This window comes from Aythya ferina (genome assembly GCF_964211825.1).
Source record: "Aythya ferina genome assembly, chromosome: Z".
NCBI classification, from domain to species: Eukaryota; Metazoa; Chordata; class Aves; order Anseriformes; family Anatidae; genus Aythya; species Aythya ferina.
The window spans coordinates 1,852,872-1,875,024 of NC_140299.1; the positions used below are offsets into that span (position 1 = coordinate 1,852,872).

Sequence of the window (22,153 nt, forward strand, 5' to 3'; positions counted from 1 at the left end):
GGGAGCAGACCTGGCCCATCGAGAGAGGTTTGGCAGCAGGCGAGCCCCGAGCAGCTCCAGCTCTCCGCAGCCTCAGCATCTTTTCCCCGGGCTCCGGCTGCCACGGTGGGCATTAATCGAATAAGCGTTAATTTTCCACCGAGGACCATCTGCTGAGCACCAGCTCACGAATTTCTTTCAGAAACCAGGGCAATAGCACCATCTAGCAGAGCAGCCCAAAAAGTGCTGGAGGGACTCTGCCCGCGTTGAGGGGCGCCGAGGCTGGGCGAAGGCAAGGGAATAAATTTTTGGATGGGACCAGTGCCAACCACGCACACCGGCGTCCCCAGGTGCGAGCCTCAAACACCTGGCTCACGGAAATTTGCCATTTCTTTGACATCTTTCAAACCTCCTCTGGCTCCTCTGTGCCAGGCCCCAATTTCTCAGCATCGCTCCGGGAGAGCGAAGCAGCCGATAAGCAGCAGATAAGGGCTACAATTTCAGTAGAGGGAATCCTTTGGAAAAAAATAAAAATAAAAAATGAATCAAATCAAAACTGTTTTCTGAACTTTTTCTCCGTCCCTTATTTTTCTAAGAAGGAAAGGTTTCTTCCCCATTGGCCTCATTTAAGACCCCCGTGTAACATTTGCTGCCTAATACCATTATCAGGGGGAGATTAATGCTAATATTCCCCACTTTACTCTCCTGTAAAGTAGCTGGGATCTGGTTTTCTCTGTGAAGCTCTGTGAAAAGCAGGAACTGAGAAAATGTGCATCCCGGCCTTGTAATGAATGGAAATTTATACTTGCCAATCTCTTTCTTCTGTTTGTTTTTCGCTCCTCACACGGGGAAAATAATGGTATTCTCGTGTCTGGCAAACATCAGGCTCTGTGCTGTCCCTTGTAATTCCTTTTCTGATATTACTCATGCCATGAGATGAAGTCTTTGTTGATTTTATGCTGAAAGAAACTAGTGATGGCTTAAGCTGACCTCTCTGTTTTTCAGGGTTGATCAATTCTTCGCTTCCATCCCAGATTGCAGTCCAATTACGGAGTTTGTCTTCGGAAAATATGAAGCTCCAGCTCCGACCAAATCCCATCACAACCCCGGAAAGGATGCTCTCTGTGTTAATTACCCTCCCAGCAGGGTATGTGCCTCCCCTGCCTCGTCTGAAATTGTTCGCTTCAAGCTTTGTCTTCTAGGGAGCTCGCTGATTTTTAAGGAACATCCTTGCCTTTAGAGGACGTGTTTTCCTGGAAAGATTGTAACTGGCTCCAGATTTATTTCAGAAAAAAACGAGTAGACTTTCTTCTGCTGGGGTACAAACCACCTTTCCGGGGGTTTTTGGTCCTCTGATCCTCTCTGGCACATCAGGGATTTGCAGACCAGCTCAGATCAACAAGCGTGGTAAACAAAATGGATTTCCTTTCTCCAAAGCATCCCGAGATTCATGATTTGGAGAGATGAGTTCTGAAGAGGCTAGCTGAACACGTATTTCAAAAGAATATTTCAAAGAAAGGATATCGAAACCCTTCATTTCCAACCTTTTAATCCTAAAGAAAACATCTCAGAAGCCCTCAGACTGCGATGTTTTGTCCTGGTTTCCCAGAGTGAGACAAATGCAATTTGTTCCGAGCCATCTGAACATGAAATTGCATTTCCCTAACCTGAAATGCCTTTAGTCCAGGAGCTGGAGGCCTCATCCAAGCGGGCTCAAGAGTGAGGATGTCCTGTATGAGCACGGGACACCCGGTGGAGCACAAAGTTTGGCCTTTTGGTGCTGTATGGAGGTTGTGGTGCCAGTCTCATCCTCCTCAATTTACGTCCCAGGATGAATATACCCCATGTTTTATGGAAAGGCCGGTTGTTCTGCTTGCCTTCACAAGACATATGGTTTTATTACATCGTAGGAAATTTAATAAACCCCCAAAAACCATCCTCCAGGGAAGAATTCAAGCTAGAACCGTCACCTTCATTTTCCAGGTCCCTATGCTACAGAAATGAGCCTTACCATTGAGGGGAACAAAATACAAAATGAAATGATTTCAACGAGGAATCCAATTGAGCCGTAACGACTTCAAATGTCAGGTCTATGAAATCTCCGTGCTGCCACCTTTCCTGGGCAGACCTGCTGCCTTGGGATGTCTCTAGCACAGCTCCGATCCCGTCTCTATTTCAGGATTTTTTTAATTTTGGTTGGAAAATGTGTTTTATTCTTCCACCGCCCAAATAGCACGGCTATTTCAAGGCTGTCTATACGATTTTCCAAAGAGGCCGTTTTTATATTCGAGCAGATTGCATCTGCTCCGAGGGAGGCGCTGGGTTACTAGAAATAGGAGACAAAACTAGTGCTCACACCCAGATTTTCCCCAATTTGCCACGAAGAGCATATGGCAGAGAAGTACCAGCAGTTCCCAGAACGGCAACGAGAGTGCCTAAATACGAGAAGTTTTGCTGGGACGACCCAGAAATGATTTTTCACTTGTACATCTGTTGCCCTGTGTGCTGAGCTTCACAACTGCCGTGGTCTCAAGCTTACAGATGCCCTTCTCCCATTGAAAGGGAATGGCAAAACAGCTTCACCCACTCCCTTTCCATGTCCCATAGGTCTTCTGGGACCTCCAAAAGGATTAAAAGAAGACCTTGAGGTACCCAAAAGAGATTATGTCTCCATGATACATAGAAAAGCCAGCAAGACCCCAATAGGGAGTGATGGAAGACGGCTGCAAGGAGCTGTCGAGTACCAAACAGCAATCTGTCATACAAAAAAAAATAAAAAATGGTTAAAGATCAACCATCCTTCTCCTTTCTTGTGTCAGAAACCGCCCAGGCGTTGCACTGACTGGTATTGACATTTCACTCTGCTCGTATCTCGTGTTAGAGCAGCACATTTAAGCTCCTGTAGATAAGGTTGGGTTAACACCACCATTAAAAGCTCCCCCCGCTCTTTCCCTGGGGGGTGTGAAAGGCTTTCAGCCTTCCTCTAAATACTTACTCAGGGATGAAAGTTGGCAGAAGTTGTTTTTTTTTTTTCCATTTACAAGTGTTTTCCTCAGGATAAATTTGACCGTTTCCTTTAGCGAAAACCCCAAACTACGGAAACTTTTCAGGTGTTCCACGGATTTTCTTGTGAAAATCCTCTTCCCCAATTTCCCATTAAAACCATCACAACCCAGATGCAGACCAACGCATCTATCACACTCCCATCACTTCTCAGTTCATCCTCACGAAGCCACAGGCTCCAAATAATTCGGATATTGCTTCTTGGAGATCCATCTGCCACTCAAATCTCATCAATTCCCTTTTGCTTTTCTCACTGGTCAGGGGTATATCCGAACCTACTCCCAAATTCATCATTATTTGCCCCACTTTCCCCTCCTCTGTGCTTTCACAGGTTGCCTGTTAAGCTCAAAGGATTTGAGGGCACTCGGCAGAAAGTTCTTCCTCGACTCACTTTTTCCTCCTTTGATTTCCATTCACTTAACATCCACAGGGTTATAAAGCTTCGGGTGATGCAACCTTTAAAAGTCCCCAGATGATGCAGCAGTGGTCAAGGCCATTTTCCTCCCCGCACAACGGAAGCATTGCTGCAACCGGACCAGTTCAGCTGATGGATTTCAGACCAGTCATCACCTCTTTGTCTATTGAAATGGGGTCAATATTCAATTATCTGGAGCTCGCTACACGGTTTCTGCATTAGGAAAGCCTCATATTTCAAGATTTCTAAGGACGCTTTGTAACCGAGTGCCTCTGAGGCACAGCTAGTGTTCCCGGGTTGAAGTGGCATAAGAAAATGCAGATTAAATTCCTCTCCTCTGGACGGAGACCAAGAGCAGAGTTCACCCGGCAGCTCGCCCCGCAGCCGATGTAGGGATCCGTGCCATTTACCCCATCCTGGGGCTGCTGCCACCCGTCCTGGCATACAGCACGTCAAAAGATGATATTTTAAGCAGAAATTCAGAGCAGTCGGTGATGCTTTAAGAGCTGAACGTGTCTCAAAATATCCTTATTCCCCATCCAGTCCCTAAAAACAAATGGTTTTAGTATTGCCCGGCCGGGTGACCCACCACAACTCAACTTCTCGACCAAGTCCACGAGGTTTCCTTACAGATGTGGGCACAGCCAGTCCCTGCTCACACCAAAAACCTTTACAAGAAAGGTTTACAAGAAGGCGTTTTGATGCACGTGCCTTTCTCGCTGCTCTGGGTTTGGCTCAGGACCCTCTCCAATGCCTTCTCCATTGGGGAAGTCAACAGAAAACCCCGTTGTCTTGTCCCCTCTTTTTCAGCTGCATTAGTCCCGGGTTATTTGGGATAAAAAAAAAAAGGAGTGCTACCCAAAAACCTGCAATCCCTGCACCAGAAAACCCAAATGTTTTTATTCCCTCTGCTCAGGGCTGGTGGTGCCCCCAGCCCTCTTCCTCCACGTGCTCCTTGCAAATCTTTTCAGCCAAACAATTACTCAGCAACTATTTATCTTTCCCACTCAAGGATGGAAAACTTTCAGAGACACTCTTATCAGGAAAAAAGATAAACTTTCCAGGCACCAGGCAAAAAGGGGTCTTTTAAAAGATACTGGAAAATTACTCGTGCTGGTTTACAGGGGCCAGATCCTCAGCTCCTACCTGGAGCAAGAAGAAGCCTCCTTTCCAGAAGCTTCCCCAGGTGAGCAGGCTTTTTTTTGGCCAGTCTTCTTTTAGGTTTCATATCATTACTCTCATTATCAGTTATCTTTAGGGAAAGGGTGAGCAAATGGATTATTTTTTTCGCCTGGGCCACCAAGTTTCCAGAAAAGCTTGTGATGCCTCGACATCCTCGATATCCCTCACTGTTGGATATCCTCGATATCCAGCAAAGCACATGAGAATTTAAATGCACAAAAAAAGCAAAAGAAAGCTTTTTTTTTCCATTTTTTCATAGCACATTTTGAGTTTTTCCATGGCTCCTTATTTTGATGTAGGGACCACTCATGCTGTCCCTTTCCATGCACGTCTCTAACTCCTGAGGGCAAGCACAGAGGTTCACGAGCATCCAGATGCTGGAACCCAAAGGAAACACGGGGTTATTGCCCAAGAAACACCACCAGGCTCCCTTCCCACCAGTTTTTGGGCTGGAAAAGCAGATAACGGCTCCTCCAAGCTCCACGGCTTGCAGGAAGGCAGCCACCCCCCGGGTGGTGAGCGGCGCCTTGGGTTACGCTGGGACCGGGGGAAATAATAAGCCCCAAAGCTTGAAAGATGAGCAGTGGCTTAGGTTGTGCCGGGACTGGGGGAAATAACAAGCCCCAAAGCGTGAAAAGCATTCGGGAGCTGGAGAAAAGACAAATGGAGCTCCATGAAAATCGGACAGGAGAGCGCTGTTGCGCTCAATTATCCCCTTCAAAGCCACGATGGCATATTTGTATTACACTTATTAACGTCTTCCTCTCCTCTAAAAAAATCGCACCCTGTCCACAGGGTATTAATAGCTTAATGCCTGTTTTTGTTGCTAAGTATGATCATTTTTAATTCAGCTTCTTTATTTCACTGGCGCACCGTCTAAATCACTCCGCCAAGCGCTCGCCCTGGCTGTTTCTTTGCTGTGTATTTAAGCCAGCAGCCACGGATGGAAAAATAAATAAAATAAAATAAAATAATAAATAAATAACAGCCTTTCCAGTTGCTTGCAAGTAATTCAATCCTCAGCCCCAAGTTAAATCGATTAGAGCCGTGGTGCTGGCATCCGTCACACAGGCTCGCGTAACTCCAAGGGTTTTTTTTTCTTTTTGCTCAGGGTGGTGGCACCACCAGCCAGCGATTCCCAGGGTGAAAACTGTCCTCCCTGGCCGTCACTAGCAGGAGAGCTGGAGGGTGAAAAGGCAAATACAAGTTCAAGAAGTTTGGCCTTTTCCGCTGAGTTTCTCATTCGCATCCCCCTGGGCGCTATCCCTGATGCTCAGCAATCCCCAAAGCCAAAACACCTGGCTGAGCTGTCCTTTGTCCTTTGAGTTGCAACATTCATATATATATTCCATGGCAAAATCATCTGTACAGCCCCAAAAAAACAGCCCGAAGAGCCTGAGCACCCAATGAGCAGAGCGGGCTTTAATTTTGGGGGAAGAACCGGGCGTTACGAGAGTTTGTGTTTCTTCTTCACAGCCTGACCCCAGCTCTGCCCAGAGGGATTGAGAGCTGACAGCCCTGAAAAATAAATAAATAAATTAATTAATTAATTAATAGATAAATAAATAAATAAAGGTCTGTTAAACGTCAGTTGTTGTGTCGGATTTTGGGGGGGGAAACCCATAAAAACGTTCCCGTTTGCCATAAACTGGCAAAAAAACTTCACGGCGCATTTCCGTCAACGATTGCGGCTCCGTGGAAGGAGTTATTGAAGCGAAACTGTAAATGATTTCCGTGTATAATATCCATAATATCCCTTTCCATTAAATATTTCTGCATCACACCAGCAGTTTCAAGCAAAGGAGTAAGCAAACACGCCTCGTGCGTGTAACGCATTCCCATTAAGTGCATCCGTAAAGTAGAGATTTTTGTGATGATTATAGTGATTTTTCCTTATTATAGTGATTTTTTTTTCCTTCGGAAAAGCCCCATAAGCATTTTTAATCCATTCCAGCTCGTGGCAGCACCTATTTACGTTTACGGCAATCCTGAATTTTATTTTGCACGAATTTTTATTCTCCCCATCTGGGGGGAAAACAGGCCCAAAAAGATGCCTTGTGGGGAGCCCGGGAAGCAGGAATCTGGCCCGTTTTGCATATTTTTGGCCATTTTCCCAGGGAAATGAGTCATGCGGTTCGTCTGTCGGGTCCCTCCTCCACCTCCCCGCGGAGCTGGAAGGTTTGGGTGGCGTTCGTGGCAGCGCTGGATCCAAATCCATTCCCTCTTTGTTATTCTTTTTTGAGCACGGATCAAACCGGGACACCCCCGTGCCTCCTGTGTGGCCTCCTCTCTGCCTCGTTTGCCTTCCAGCAGTACCACGCAGAGCTACTGTAGGATAAAAAAAAATAATAATAAATAAAGTTTGCACCTCCCATTGTCTTCAGCTTTTTTTGCAAATTCTCTTTTGTTCCTGGCAGAGGAGTGAATGACAGAGCGCTCTGTCAAAGTGTCAAATTGCCGGTTCCTTTCTTTTCATTTGAAAACTTAAGCTATATTTTATTTAATTTTATTGTTTAACCCCCCTCTTCGTCTTTTCTGAACCAAATAGCACAAAGGATGGCACGCAATTGTAACCTTTGGTGCTTGGAAAAGAAAAAAACCTCCCAGGATCCAGCAAGAGCCCAGAAAAATCTCCACAGTCTCTGCTCCGGAGCCTCAGCATCATCCCTGAGCAAAGCTCCAAATTGAGGGCTTAGACCAAAAATGGGGACCATTTCTGACCTCCTTTCCCATTTCTCAGGGATTTGGCCCCAAAGGGACACCTTGGAGGGTCAAGGTACCCGGCATCAACCTGGTGGCACGTAAAGGACCAGAAACACCTTTTTCAATGGGTTGTTTTGATACTATTATCAAAATATTTGGAGATTTTGAGGAGAAGCGCTCATAATTTCAGGTTTCCCTAATAAAATCGGTGTATTTATGGGAGAAAGGACCCAGAGCAGCTTTATTGTGGCCGGTTTTGCTGAGCGAGCAAGGAGGCGATGCTTAACCTGCACGATGACGCCCGCTCCTCCTGCAGTTACCGGGGTCTGCAGTTTGGTGGCGGAGGCAATCGATGAGTCTTGGCGTGAGATTTATCGTGTCCAGGAGGGCAGCGAGCGCCTTCCCCAAGTGCACGTCGAGCCCAGCGAGCTCGGAGAGCAAAGAAATAAGGCCGAGGTGAAAAACCCCAAGCCCTTTTTAATTACAAAGCGGCTGCCCTCTCGCTGCTCGCCCGATCCACTCGGAAGCAGCGGGTTAAAAAGCGGGGTAAAAGGTTACGTTTGCTTCATTAAAAAAAAAAAAAAAATCAGGAGCCAGGTTTTGTCCTTGATGTGCTCTTGCTCCACTTTCTTTCATCAGCTCGGGCTTCGGGAGAGTTACAGGATGTCACCCACGGAGGATGCCGAGAAGTAGGTGCTTAAAAAAAGTTACCAATTAAAGCGCCCTTCGCCGGCGCTGCTCTCATTTCTGCACGTTCAAAACCTGGAGAAAAAAAAAAAAAAAAAAGAAAAACATAAAAAGTGATGATTTTCTGCCGGATTTATTCAGCTCCCGGCAAAGAAGCCGGCAAGTTTGGGATGCTCTCCCTCCTCAAAGCTCGAAAGCGATGTAAATAAGTCGGGGTGAAACCCATTTTGGCAAAAATGTCCTGCCCAGGAGGAGAAGGGCAGGAAGAAGGAGATGCGTAAAATATAACAATGTTTGCCACGTCCAGGACGTGGCACAGGCACCCCAATTTATAGCCCGTGCTCCAAATTAAAATCCAATCAAGCTCTTACAAAGGCTGCCGGAGGAGGCGCAGGCAGCACGGAGGGAACACGACATCTGCCGAGCACGCAGCCAGGTGCAGTCCCTTTGCCCCACCACAAGAAAAAAAGCTCATTTTCATCACGGATTAGCAGTGTCGGGTGTTTCCAGCACTCCCCTGCTCAATTCCAGTCCTTGCAAGGCATAAAACACGCCAGGAGGATGATATTTCTGGCCCTAAACCCCAGAAGACCCTGTTTAGGAATAGGATGTGATGCTGCGCGACGCGGGTGTCTGCGAGGGTTAATTAACGTGTCCGAAGAGCCCGTGATATAAAACAGCCATAAAACAGCTGTGCTATTGAAAACAGCGGAAAATATATTTAATAAAATCGCATCGAGTCGATCCCACAGCTCTGTCCACTCGATGGCAAAACTCTTGGGGAGCGGACGAGCGCCCAGAGGCAGCGATGCCCCCGCGGCAGACGCGGGGAAGGGCCAGCAGCAGATGCCTGCGAGGAGCTTGCCAAGCAGCGGCGCCCGTCGTCACAGCCCGGCGGGGGACAGGAGACAAAAAGACGTCTGTGGAAGGCCACCGAGCCGTGACAGGGAGCACAAGGCACGGCTGGGGACGGCGGGACCCGCACCACGCCGCTCGCGAGCTCTTGAGGAAAGTCAGCCGTACGCCAACCGTGCAGCTGGGGGCGGCCAAAACCTTGCTTCGTTCTAGGGAAGCAGGAAAAAATAACTAAAAATATAGATTTTCTTAACAATAATCCCGTTTCTCTTTTATCTGCAGGTGATGCTTGAATCCAGAAGCGAGCCTGCTGCCGTTCAAGTATGGTTTTTAAAAGGCTCAGCCGTGCCAAAAAAAAGAAATAAATATTTCACACATCTCAATATTTCCTCATCTCTTCCCTGGTTCTTTCTCGTTGTTAGTGAAGCGCTTCAATCGTCACCACGAAGCAGCAGAAAGCCTTTCTATTTCCTTTCTATTTCCTTTTTTTTTTTTTTGATTTCTTCATGCCTGTCAACCGCAGCTTTGCACCAGCTGTCTCCGTTTGGGACCGTCTTTGGTGGAGGACGCCGAATAAGTAAAAGCCTAATCAGGCAAAACAAGCAAAATTTCGGTAAAATGTTGAAAAAAAACCTACCGAGGCATAATTCCTTTCCTTTATTAGTGAGAAGAGGTGGTTGATTTCCACAGAAACGTTTTTCAGTGACCACCGTCGAGCGTGTAATTCTCGGGATTTAGCTCAAAATCCTGCATGGAGGCGCAAATATCCTCACTCACCTCTCACCGACTGCCTAAATTCTCCTCAGCAGAGACGAGCCACTCAACACGGGGTCCCCTAAATATATTAATGAATAACATTTGGCTCAAATCTGTATTTTAAAGCCTTTAAATCAAGCTAAAAGCAGGAGAAATGCTACCACGGGTGCTGGCACCCGCCGGTGACCGGCCGGTGTCTGCAGGGACAGCAGCAGGCCCAATTCCCCCTTCCAGCTGGAAAACCTGAATATTTTTGTAGGATTTCATCCAGCTTCGGCTACAAACAACCTCTTTTCCACCCTTGCTGGGGGTTTTATCCGTGCCAGGCATCGTGGTGGCGACCCACATGGGGAGGATGCTCGTGGATGCGCCCCGGCCGGCCGGGCACGTGCCCGAAATCCCCAGCAGAGAGCGAATTACATAAAGCCAAATTCCTGGCGTGACTCGGCTGCCTTGCCAACCCCGCTGCCCCCGAGAGCCGCAACAATTAGTCCACTGTTGGTTCGTGAGATTAAAGCCAGCGAGGTGTAAAGCAGCAGCTGGGGCGCCGAGCGCCAGGCATCATTTCGCTGCCACAGCCCAGACCCCAACGCTGGGCTCCTGGCTGGGTCTGGGGATGTTTTCTTAATTCCCCGGGGGTGGAGGAGCTCCCTGCCTGCTCTTCAGCTGCACGGGGACGAATCCATGGCTTTAGGGATCGGCAGGGTCCCTCCTCCACGAAGGCAATGGATTTGAAGACACGTTTCCCTTTTATAACCCCACTAAAACTCCCTCCTTATGCAACAAGCTCACTGGGGGACCGGTGTATGAGAAAGGATTATTTCAGAATTACAGACCTAGAGCCCGCAGCCTTTCCTTTCCTCTCCTTTCCTCTCCTTTCCTCTCCTTTCCTTTCCTTTCCTTTCCTTTCCTTTCCTTTCCTTTCCTTTCCTTTCCTTTCCTTTCCTTTCCTTTCCTTTCCTTTCCTTTCCTTTCCTTTCCTTTCCTTTCCTTTCCTTTCCTTTCCTTTCCTTTCCTTTCCTTTCCTTTCCTTTCCTTTCCTTTCCTTTCCTTTCCTTTCCTTTCCCTTTCCTTTCCTTTCCTTTCCTTTCCTTTCCTTTCCTTTCCTTTCCTTTCCTTTCCTTTCCTTTCCTTTCCTCAACATCTCCGGCTCCAGAAAGTCTCCAAAAAAATGTGCTTGGGGAGAACTTTTTAAAGCTTTACCAAAAAAAAAAAAAAAATGAAGCTCGGGAGAAATTGGACCACCTGAAAAGCATCCTTGCTGGTGGGATATATTTATTAGTCACCTCGCTCCCCGCAGAAGGTGGTGGCAGCACTGGTAGTCGAGTGCTTAAAATAGGCTGAGCGCTGCGCAAACACCCGGGGCTGAGCTAAACCTCCATCTGAGGCGCTGGGATAAAAACGGGGTTTGGTTGAACGAAATCTGCCAGATTCGGGCCAAAAACACGACGTGATGCGAGGGACTTGGGCTCGAGCTCTTCGGGAGCAGGGCTCTTTTCGAGACGAAGGACCAGACTGCACATCCCCAGGACGCCGGGGGCACGGCGACAACAAACCTGCTTCTTTTTCTACCCTGTGGTGGGTGAGAAAGAGCCAAGCAGCAGGGTTTTTGCCCCGTGGAGGTGTCCCAGGCTGTGCTGCTTCCTCTATTTCTTGGCATCGTGGCCCTTCACATCGCCTCCACCACCTCCTTCGTTCACCTTTCCACGAGCCCTTGAAGGAATGTGCGTGTTTGGGCATCTATCTGGAAAAAAAAAGGACATTTTTTTCATGGAAATATCTGCATTTGCAAGCATCCAAACATTTCACAACGCCTTGAAGTCTGCAAAGCTGCCCAGCACGGAAAGGAAGCGGTCCCGTGTGACAGAAATCACACCCACGACGAATAATCAGCCTTAATAATCCACGCGCTTCATCAGCGGATATTAATTGGTGTATAAATAGGATAAAAAAAAAAAAAAAAATCAAGGCTCTGCTGTTTATTAAAAAAAAAAAACACCAAAATCAACCCACGGTGGGGACACAAAAGTAAAAGGAACACGGAGCTATCGCAGCGATTCCTTTGCCACAAGACACCATCTGCCTGCCAGGCAAAATCCCAGTACATGCTCAGGAGGAAACCAGTTTGCTTGCCGGCCCCGTAACTGGTACAAAAGGAGAGGGTTTGGGCCAAATGGATTTCATCTTTACAGCAAAAGCCAGCTAGAGGGGAGCAGGGCAAAGCTCTGCCCTAAAAGCCAACCCCCTCTGCTAGCACTGTGAACACCAGCATCTCCTCCAGCTTCTAACCAGACTGGGATTTTTCCCGACGACCTTTTTTCGGGATAACATCCTTAAGGAACAGCTCTCCCGAACGAAAGCTCCCTCCGGAGCATCCAGCGAGGCAAACTCGTCGTTTCATTCACCTGGTAGGGTGTCCTCCTGCTCCACCCTGCATTGCATCGCATGAATTCCCCCGCACGAGCTAACAACGCCGTGTTTGGATAGGGATGAGGGCTGAGATAAGCCCAAACAATAGCTCAATAAAGAGACAAAAGAACAAAACCTAAGGATGGCATCCGTCAAAGGCTCATATTTTGGAAGTGAAGGTGAATTTAAACCTACTAAGAAGAGGTGTGGGGTGTTTTTTTTTCCTAGTTTTCCTCCACAGCTCCTCTGGAAGTCCCTGAGGACCAGGGGCTGAAAATTGCTGTGGTAACCTGAGTTTGGGATAAGTGTTGCCTTCTGAGACACCTCCATGGGCTATTCTTCCATGAAAAATTAGGGGAAATGGGCTAAAGTTGTGCTAGGGGTGTTTTAGGTTGGATATTAGGAAGAATTTCTTTACCGAGAGGGTTGTGAGGTGTTGGGATGGGCTGCCCAGGGAAGCGGTGGAGTCACCATCATCCCTGGAGGTCTTTAAAAGACGTTTAGATGTAGAGTTTAGAGATATGGTTTAGTGGAGGACTGGTTAGCGTTAGGTCAGAGGTTGGACTGGGTGATCTTGAGGTCTCTTCCAACCTAGAAATTCTGTGATTCTGTGAACTTAGTGATATTGTTTAGCGGAGGACTGGTTAGCGTTAGGTCACAGGTTGGACGTGGTGATCTTGGAGGTCTCTTCTAGCTGAGGTGATGCTGCGACCTCTCCTACATCTACGCACCAGACCCCACCAAAAAATAACACTAATAATTAAAAAACCTCCTCATTTCCAACTTCAACCTCATTTGACACGCCTCGAGGCCGTTCCCCGTGCTCCTCTACGAGGAGGGACGACCTGCTGAGGGGACCGGGGGGGGAGCTGAGGGGGACCCCGGAGCCACCCCCAGCCCTGCCCAGAGCTGCCTGGGGGAGCCGGGGCCGGGGCGGGGCGGCACCGCCTCCTCCTCCTCTTCCTCCTCTTCCTCCTCCTCCTCCTCCTCCTCCTCCAGCGCCGCCATGGGACAAAAGCAGCGCTGAGGCAGCGAGGGCCGCTCCGTGCCCTCCTCGGCATGGCGGCCCCGCGCCGCTAGGCTCGGCCGGGGGCTCGCCGCCTCCTTCTTCTCCTTTCTTTTGCCTTTCTCTCCGGCCATGCCGAGCGGTGGCGGGGCTGCGGCTTCTCCCCCTCCTCTCCCTTCTTCTTCCTCCTCCTCCTCCTCCTCCTCTTTCTCCTCCAAGGGGCAGCCGCCGCCTCGCCTCCTGCTGCCGCCGCTGCTGCTCCTGCAGCCGCCCGCCGCCCTCCTGCGCCATCGCCTCGCCGGGCTCGGGCTCCGCCACCGCGGGCAGCCCCCGGGGAAGAGGAGGAGGAGGAAAGGGGACGGCACCGCACCCCCGGAGCCCCCCGAGGAGGAGGAGGAGGAGGAGGAGGAGGTGGAGGAAGAAGAGGAGGAGGAGGAGGAAGCCGAGGAGGGAGACCTGGAGCTGGACGAGGAGGAGGAGGAGCTGGAAGGGGAGGAAGAAGAGGAGGAAGAAGAAGAGGAGGAGGAGGAGCCGGCTGCGCTGCTGCCGCCCTCCTCCTCGCCCTCGCTGCCTCCTCTTCCTCCTCCTCCTCCTTCTCTGCTGCCGGGGCTGGGCTCGGTGCTGCTGTCGCCGGCTTTCGATGCCCGGGAGGCGGCGGCGGCGCTGTACGGGGCGGGCGAGCCGCGGGGCATGATGGCGGCGGGGCTGCCCCCCGCCTACAGCAACGATGGAGGAGGTGGTGGAGGAGGAGGAGGGGGAGCAGCCGCCACCAGCGGCGAGCAGGCGGCGCTGCTCCGCCGAAAAAGCGTCAACACCACCGAGTGTGTCCCCGTGCCCAGCTCCGAGCATGTGGCCGAGATCGTGGGGCGCCAGGGTGAGCGGGGACAGCCCGGGAGGGGAGGGACGGGGGACGCGCAAAATGGCCGGGAGGGAGGGGAAAGGGGGTGGGGGGGGGGGTGTTCGCCTCAGCGCTGAGGCGCACGGTGGCTGAGGGAAAAAGGATAAACCCCCAAGGATTAAGGGGTGTAGAAGAGCCCTGCTGGCATGGGTTGGGGTTGCAAGGCCCCATATGGGGTTTCGGGTGGGTTTGTGTGTGGAGAAAGCTCGCCGGGGCGTTAGGGCTCGGTGGCTGCTTGGTGGGCTTTTTTAGTATATAATGATCCCTTTTTTGGTGTAAGAACAGGAGGGAAAGGGGTTACTGGGTGCCTTTCTCACGGCTCCACGTCTCGCTGAGGCCAGGGAGCGATGCAGGCTCTGTGCTGTGCGAAATCAAGGGGCAGGAGCGAGCTCGAGCTCAGCTCAGCCTCCTGGTAGTTATGAAGTGTTTTCTGGTAGTTCTGAAGCATTTCCCAGCTCTAAAACCCCACACACAGCCCAAACAGGTGCTGGGGCTTTATTCTTCACCTTAACGTCCTCAATAAGCCTTTCCCTTCAGGAGCTTGGCGCCGTATTTCACAAAACCCTACGGGCGCAGGGGCTCAGCCTGTGGCGGCATCCCCCTCGCTCTGCCCGCGTCGCCTCCAAGTTTGGGGCACGGTTGAAAACTTGCCTCAAGTGTCCACCCTAAATGCCGAGCAGGACTCCGAGGAGGTGACCCGGCGATGGGGAAACGAGCCACCGACAACCCCTCGCTGACTAAAAACGTCTGCTGCTGGTTTCCTGTTGATTGCCAAATTTCGCGGGCCCCCGTTGGGCCTTTACGTAAGAGGTCATCCCTGCGGTGTCCCTTGTTCGCCTCACACCTCCTATTCCCCTGAGACCCCACGGATGTGTTACACCAGCTCTCCAGCAGCAAACCTTAAAAAAAAAAGAGCTTTAAAAGCTCTTTTCCTACCCAAAGCGAAGCGCAGAGCAGTGGCGAGTGTAGGTGTGGCAGGGCAGACGGGGTAGTTTCTCTCTTCCTTTTCCCTTTGTGGGTTTTTCTGGCTGGGTTTGGGGGTTGTGTTTCTGGCTTGCTGAGCAGATAATGAGATGTTGGGCCGTCTGGGCTCTTACATCAGCGTGGCTTTAGCAGAAACAGGCAAATCAGTAAATCAGTGTGGCACCGGAGAGATTCAGGCACTTGTTTCCTCATCCTAAATTTATTGGGCTTTAAACATTTTTCATCAAAGGTGGGTTTTCTGCTGGGCGTTTCAAAAACCCGAAGCCTGTGCTGTAGGAACTGGCGTGTATGGGGTCAGATACCCATTCCTGAGACCGAGGTGGAAAATATTTACCCGTTGTTAAAACAGTAAGTGGCACGTCCCTCCGGTACGTCGACATGTGCAGGCTAGCCTGGCAGCCGGGTGGCTTTCTGCGCCCTTAAATGCAGAAGCACAAGACATCTTTTCCACGAAATAATGCTCGAATGATTTAGGGCCTTGCTTGTGTGTCACTGGGGACGGGGGGCAGGAGGAGAGCTGGAAAAGGGAACTGAAAACCAGGGATTGCTGCAGTCCTTTGCGATGAAACGGGGGAAAATGGGGCACCGAGGACCTTTTAGGATGTGGTGTTTGTTCTCCACCGGATCGGGATCGTTCTCTGTAGTGTGTTCCTCAGCACTCGGAGTCCCTTCAAAACAAGATAATGGAGTTTGCATAAAAAGAGGATCGTTGTTCCTGAAGAGTTCGTGTGCTGCTTCTGCTTTCCTTTCTCATCTGATGTCACGCTGTCGGGCTCGTGATCCAATATTTAGCCTCGGCGGAGAGGGATTGTACCGCAGAAGAATTCGGGCTGCGAAAGAGGAAGGGGTAGAAGGAGGAGAGCTTGGTGTAAGAAAACTTTACCAAATACATTTGCATGAAAGCTTTGCTTAAGGAGGTTTCTTGTCCTTTCCATGGCCGTCTTCGTGGGGTACAAAAAGAACTCGAAACGTCCTCAGCCCCTGAAAAATCAGGAGTGCTGAGTTTGATCTGGGCTTTCCTGCCGTGTCTGAGAGCGAATTTATTGGAAGCACTGCCCCCCTTAAGTGGCAGAATAACGATGAATTGGCAGTTTTGGCTGCTATTTTAACCAAAATTTAAGTTTTAGGCAGAGGAGGCAAACTTCCAGGTGGTGTTTATCAGCCCAGAGGAGCCCCCTGGTTCTGGAGAGCTCTGTACCCAAGCAGGGTGAGTTTCAGAAGCAAATCCAGCCCTCCAGGCGGCCAAGTGGTGCTCCCGCAGCCCCTGCTGTAGGTAACGGGATGGCAGATGCCCGCGTGGGGGGCTCTGCTCACCAAATCTGCACTGGGGAGCTGCTCGCAGGCTGGAGAAGGTGCCCAGCGCCTGAAATGTAAGCTGGGCTTTAAGGTTTTCGTGTGCACCCCGAGCTACGCCGGAGGATGCTGTTTTTATGGGGGCAGTAATTCAACGTAGAGCTACTGGAAGCTGTAAAAAGGGCTCGTGGAAGGTTTTCTTTTGACAAACAGGAGGTATTTCTGCTTTAAAAAGGGAAACAAAATACTGCAGTACCTGGATTTGTGTTTTTTTTTTAATCTCAAGTGTTCTCAACCTGTACTTACACGCTTTGTACCCCCAAAAACGAGCGTATCAGACCTGGTTGGGGTAGTGTAATGTAACTCCTGGGCTTTCTTCCACTTCAGAGCCCCCAGAGGTGAGCAGCAAAGGGAGAGGGATCCTTGTATCCTTTTATTCTTGTTTAGGCATGCGACTGGGAGCCAGGAAAAGTAGATTCCAAGCGTGGCATTGCACAGGCGTCCTGTGTGGGTTCGAGCTTGCTGTTGAATCCAGCCTTCAGCGAAGCGCCTGCACCTGGTGCTGCTCAGAAAAGCGATTTTCCTTTCCTCTTCGCGGCTGAAAATCCGCCGGACGACAAGTTGCCTTGCTTTAAAAAGTCAGGAAGTTGGGGGAAAAAAGCACCCTGGAGAACCGGGAGCAAAAGCAAGTTGCATCTCTTGGTGAGGTGACCTCGTTTGCCTGCAGAAAGCCGGGGTTAGCCCAAAGGATGGCTGCGGATCCTGAAGCAGGCAGGGCGGTCTCCAAAACCCCAGCTGAGTAAGAGGAGGAGGGATGATATCATCCCGTTTCGGCTGATTAAATCGATAATGACAAATCTGCTCGCAACGAAAATAACCCGGTGATGGATATTTAATGATCCCGGACTCCCCTTTCGCCCTCTCTCTGCTTTTGAACGTGGGCTCTTGAGCGAGAAAATCATTCCTTTGCTTAAAATAATCCTGCAAATTGAAACAAACAGGGGGAAAAAAAAAAACACTGATAAGCAGGTAGCTTATCAGTAACGTAGCCCAACGGCCAAATACAACCAGCTGCCGCTCTTGGGGAGCGGAAACGGTGCTAAAACAACCCGAAAGCTCATCCTGACTACAGCACCTAGGTGTCCCGTGGCAGGATTGAAAGCTAACGAAGCAGTCGGAGGGAAGATTTTTGGGGTTGTGTCTTTTTTTTAAAGCAAGCACGTTATTAAATGCTGTGTGAAATGGCTCGTTCTGAAGCCTGAAAGTGTAAGCTATTTGTTGAAAGCCACTCTGAAGGCTTTTATTTTTCTTTCTGGGAAGTTGCTGCACTTTGCTTTTTACAGCCTGGGACCTGAGGAACCGAAACACGTGAGCCTGCCAGAGAGCAAGAGAAATCTTGAAGCCCGTAATGCAAATTCCTCATCCTCTGGCTCTCTGCTGCTTGTTCGAACAAAGGCACGACAAAATCTCGTCTTTTATACCTTAACCCAAATCGCTGCCCTCTGGCTCTCCTGCTGCACGGAGCTTGTTTACCGAGCTGCCATCTGGCTCGGGAAGGGGAATTTGCCTCTGCCCGTGCAGTTTTGGGGTTGATAAATGACCCCAACCTGATAAATGGAATTTATGTGATTGATGCGGTGTACCCGGGAAGCCTTGAAAGTGGCGTGTGTCGACTTGTACCCGCGAAAACACAAAGCAGGGGCCCAAAAAAATGGTCGTTTTTGATTCTGGAACGGGTAAGTGTGATGAAATGATGACGGGAGTAACATCGGTGGCTATACCCAGCACGAGTCATAATGAAACCTTCCGCGGGCGGGCACGGGGTTTGGGGAGCTGCGATGTAGCCGAAGGCCTCGGATTGCGGCCGTGAGTTAAGGAAGGGGGGTCAGGAGGCGGGGAAAAAGGGTGTAAAATGTTCATCCCGCGTGTCCAGGTCCCGCTTCTGGTCTCACCCGCTGGTTTTTTGAGCCTCCGAAAATAGGTTGGCTTTCTTGTGGCTTTCTCAACTCGGCCGCCTCGCTGAACTTGGCGTGTTTCTCCTTCCTCCCGACAGGTTGCAAAATCAAAGCGCTGAGGGCCAAGACGAACACGTACATCAAGACCCCCGTTCGCGGCGAGGAACCCGTCTTCGTCGTCACCGGCCGGAAAGAGGACGTCGCCATGGCCAAAAGGGAAATCCTCTCAGCCGCCGAGCACTTCTCCATGATCCGAGCGTCGCGGAACAAGAACGGCCCCGCCTTGGGAGGTTTGCCCTGTACCCCCAACCTGCCCGGGCAGACCACGGTGCAGGTCAGGGTGCCTTATCGCGTGGTGGGGCTGGTGGTGGGACCGAAAGGAGCCACCATCAAAAGGATTCAGCAGCAGACCCACACCTACATCGTCACCCCCAGCCGGGACAAGGAACCCGTCTTCGAAGTGACGGGGATGCCGGAGAACGTGGACCGGGCCCGCGAGGAGATCGAGATGCACATCGCCATGCGGACGGGCAACTACATCGAGCTGAACGAGGAGAACGATTTCCACTACAACGGGACCGACGTCAGCTTCGAGGGAGGCGCCTTGGGCTCCGCCTGGCTCGCTTCCAACCCCGTCCCCCCCGGCCGCGCCAGGATGATCTCCAATTACAGGAACGACAGCTCCAGCTCCTTGGGAAGCGGCTCCACTGATTCCTATTTCGGAAGCAATAGATTGGCTGACTTCAGCCCCACCAGTCCCTTCAGCGCGGGCAACTTTTGGTTCGGAGAAACGCTGCCTTCCGTGGGCGCCGAAGAGCTCGGGGCCGACTCGCCCGCCTACGACTCCTTCCCGCCGCCAGCCCAAACCATTTGGAGCCCTTTCGAACCCGTCAACCCCCTGGGCGGCTTCGCCAACGAGCCCGCGGGCACCGCCAAGCCTCAGCGCCGCGGGAGCCAGCCCTCCACCCCTCGCCTGTCGCCCACCTTGGCGGAAAGCCTGGAGCACCCCTTGGCGAGGCGAGCGAGGAGCGACGATCCCACCGGCGCCGCTCTGCCCGTCTCCATCCCGGCTTTTTCCAACGGTACCAACAGCTACTCCTCTTCCAACGGGGGCTCCACCTCCAGCTCGCCCCCGGAGTCGAGGCGCAAGCACGACTGCGTCATCTGCTTCGAGAGCGAAGTGGTGGCCGCCCTGGTCCCCTGCGGCCACAACCTCTTCTGCATGGAGTGTGCCAACAAGATCTGCGAGAAGGAAACGCCCTCGTGTCCCGTTTGCCAGACAGCTGTTACTCAGGCAATCCAAATCCACTCTTAAGTATATATAGATGCTGATATTATTATTATTATTATTATTATTAATTATTATTATCTATGGACATCTAAAGGCATGGGTGTAACGGTACCCTCTAGTAAACTTCCGAAGTCATTCTGACTGTTGGGCTTTCTTGGGATTAGGCTAAAGTTTGTTCCTAAATACCCGTTCCTAAAAGGCTGCTACGGTAACACTAAAACCTCGGGGCTCTCGGCACGCTTAGCAGAGACGCACCTGGTGTGAAACGGGAAGCTTGGAGCGCCGACACGACCGCAACGCCGATTTCCCAGGCTTGCCGACGGCCCGCGCTCGAGCGTTGGGACTTCTGTGCGCTGGCGGCGCCGAACCTCAGAGCCCGAGCACAGAAGCCCGCTGCGCGGAGGCTTCGTGGCATTACCAGTACATCGAAACGACACTTCCAATGCTGCCTTCTTTACACTGCCAGTTTTGAAAACAAAAAAAAAAAAACAAAAAACAGGTTTGGGGAAATCTTTTTTTTCTTTTTTTTGCGCCTGATGCAACGACTTACGCCTAAGTCTCTCCAGCATCGCGAATGCTTCTTTTTTTTTTTAAATGGATTTTTTTTTTTAAATGGATTTTTTTTTTTTTGGATTTTTTTTTTTTTTTTTTAGATGGATTTCAGGAAGGGCTTTGGGATGCACACACTTCGAGGAAGATGCTGACATTCCGTTCGTTAGTCCGATCAAGCTGTTCTTAAATCGCGTTTTAGGGTGCGTAGCTCCAAATGGGAAGCCTTTTTACGTTGGATCCGCATTTGTCTTGCACATACGTAAATATATCTTTTATTTTTAAACAGAAAGGAAAAAAAAAAGGGTGCGTACGTGCCCTCGTGTTACTCGTGACAGTGGCCCCGCAATCAGTTGACTTCATTTCGAACCCGTCTTTCCAATCATCGGGCGAAACGCCTCCGGAGCGCGCTTCGTACATTTCAACCTGTGGATGTTCCTCGTTTTTTTGGTTTTTGTTTTTTTTTTCATCCTCAGTACGTTCCCCAATCTGTGCTGGCATCTATTAAACTACAAAAAAAAAAATACAAAAAAAAAAAGGACACAAAGGGGAGTTCCGGTGGATTTTTCTATTTTATTTTTTTTTTTTGAAGCATTATTTTCCCGAGGCGAAGCTTTTTTCTCAGTATAACAGGTAAAAAAAAAAAAAAAAGAAAGAAAAAAAAAGAAATTCTACGCGTATCGAACTCGTAAATATACAGAAACTTTATTTTTTATTTCCACTTGAAGAGTTACATTTCGTATCGAAGTTTACAGCTCCCGGTTTTTATTTTTGGGATTTTTTTTTTTTTTTTGTCAGTCTGAGAGGTGCCTTGAGGGCACGCCGACCGTGACGCAGAACTTTTTCAAGCTCCTTTGCTTGTAGGGATCTAGCTCCACGTCAGTATTGAAGCCGAAGCTCTAGCTGCAGGCGTGTAGGTAACGAACCGGCCTTTCCCCCAGCATGGTCTTTTTGTATTTTAGCGCATCCTACACGGCAACTAATAAGCCAAGGAACCGACGAGACGTTAGGTGCGTGTACCCTTTCTATAAACCACGAACTAAGAATGGTTAAAAAACAACAAAAAAAAAACAACAAAAAAACTCTCGAGCTAGTTTAGGATTTGCTAATTTTACTACACTTTTTGTTATGTATATGTAGGGAGGTCGTAGGGATTATGAATTCAATTTGAGTAAAGTTTAAAAAAGAAAACAAAAACAAAACATATATTTTATGATAAAAGGGCCTTTAACTTATGACGGCCAAAGCACTGATATTATATATTTGCTGTAAAGAGAATTATAAGAGTTTTATTTTTCTGATATTAAAAGTTACTTAATAAAGACTTGTTTCCATTACCTGGCGCCTGGTGATGTCTTCGGGGTCCTGGCTTTGGGATTTGGGGGTGAGGAAGGGGAGGTTTTGTGATTGTCGGCCTCACCTCCTGCCTCGGTGAACCCAAAACCAGCCCCTCTGCCTCTCCTTTTCCCTTTTTTAGTGTTCAGGAGCCCTCGGCCTCATCCAGAGCAACCTCTAGGGGCAGTGATGTCCTTTAAGAAACCTCTCGGTTGATTTGGGGGAATAAAAATGCTGTTAGTAGGGCTACTGGAAGCAACCCCAATGATTCTGGGCTTCTAGGATGGGCTGAAAGCGCAGCGACCCCACTGTTTCCCCACAAAACGCCCGCCCCGGGGCTGCTCTCACTCGTTCTGGGAATAAAATAAAAAAAAAATAAAAAATACAGAAGCCAAAAGGTGTGAATCTTTACCTTTTTTAATCAAAAACATACTCTGGTACAGAATTTCCGCCGAGTTTACTACAGGATATTATCCACAAACTAGGGCTAATGGAAAAAAAAAACAAAAAGGTACAGGAAAGCTACAAAGGAACTACTGGGAATTCGGTTGACCGCTTATCAAAAGGCAATGGCTGAAAGGAGAAACGTGGAACCAGGCTTTCCTGCCCCCAAAAAAAACCCTTTTACGGTGAGTTTTGGGGTTGTGGGTGTTTGGTGGCGCTCAATCCAGCTGGGTTCCACCTCGGCAGCGCTACCAGGAAGCCCCAGGACAAGGTGCTCATGTGTGAAGCCCTAAAAAAAGAAAAAAAAAAAAGCTGCAGCTGCTCTGACAAACGAGATCGTTAGGAGAGA

General features: G+C 49.8%; 1 protein-coding gene across 1 annotated transcript; it reads left to right on the forward strand.

The window, feature by feature from the left end:
* Window positions 1-13,062: 13,062 nt before the first annotated feature.
* Window positions 13,063-21,362, forward strand: LOC311426621 (RNA-binding E3 ubiquitin-protein ligase MEX3C-like). The gene is made up of 2 exons (XM_084503102.1): window positions 13,063-13,929; window positions 18,284-21,362. The coding sequence occupies exons 1-2, from the start codon at window positions 13,188-13,190 to the stop codon at window positions 19,498-19,500; spliced, it is 1,959 nt and encodes a 652-aa protein (XP_084359228.1). The 5' UTR covers window positions 13,063-13,187; the 3' UTR covers window positions 19,501-21,362.
* The last annotated feature ends 791 nt before the right edge of the window (window positions 21,363-22,153 follow it).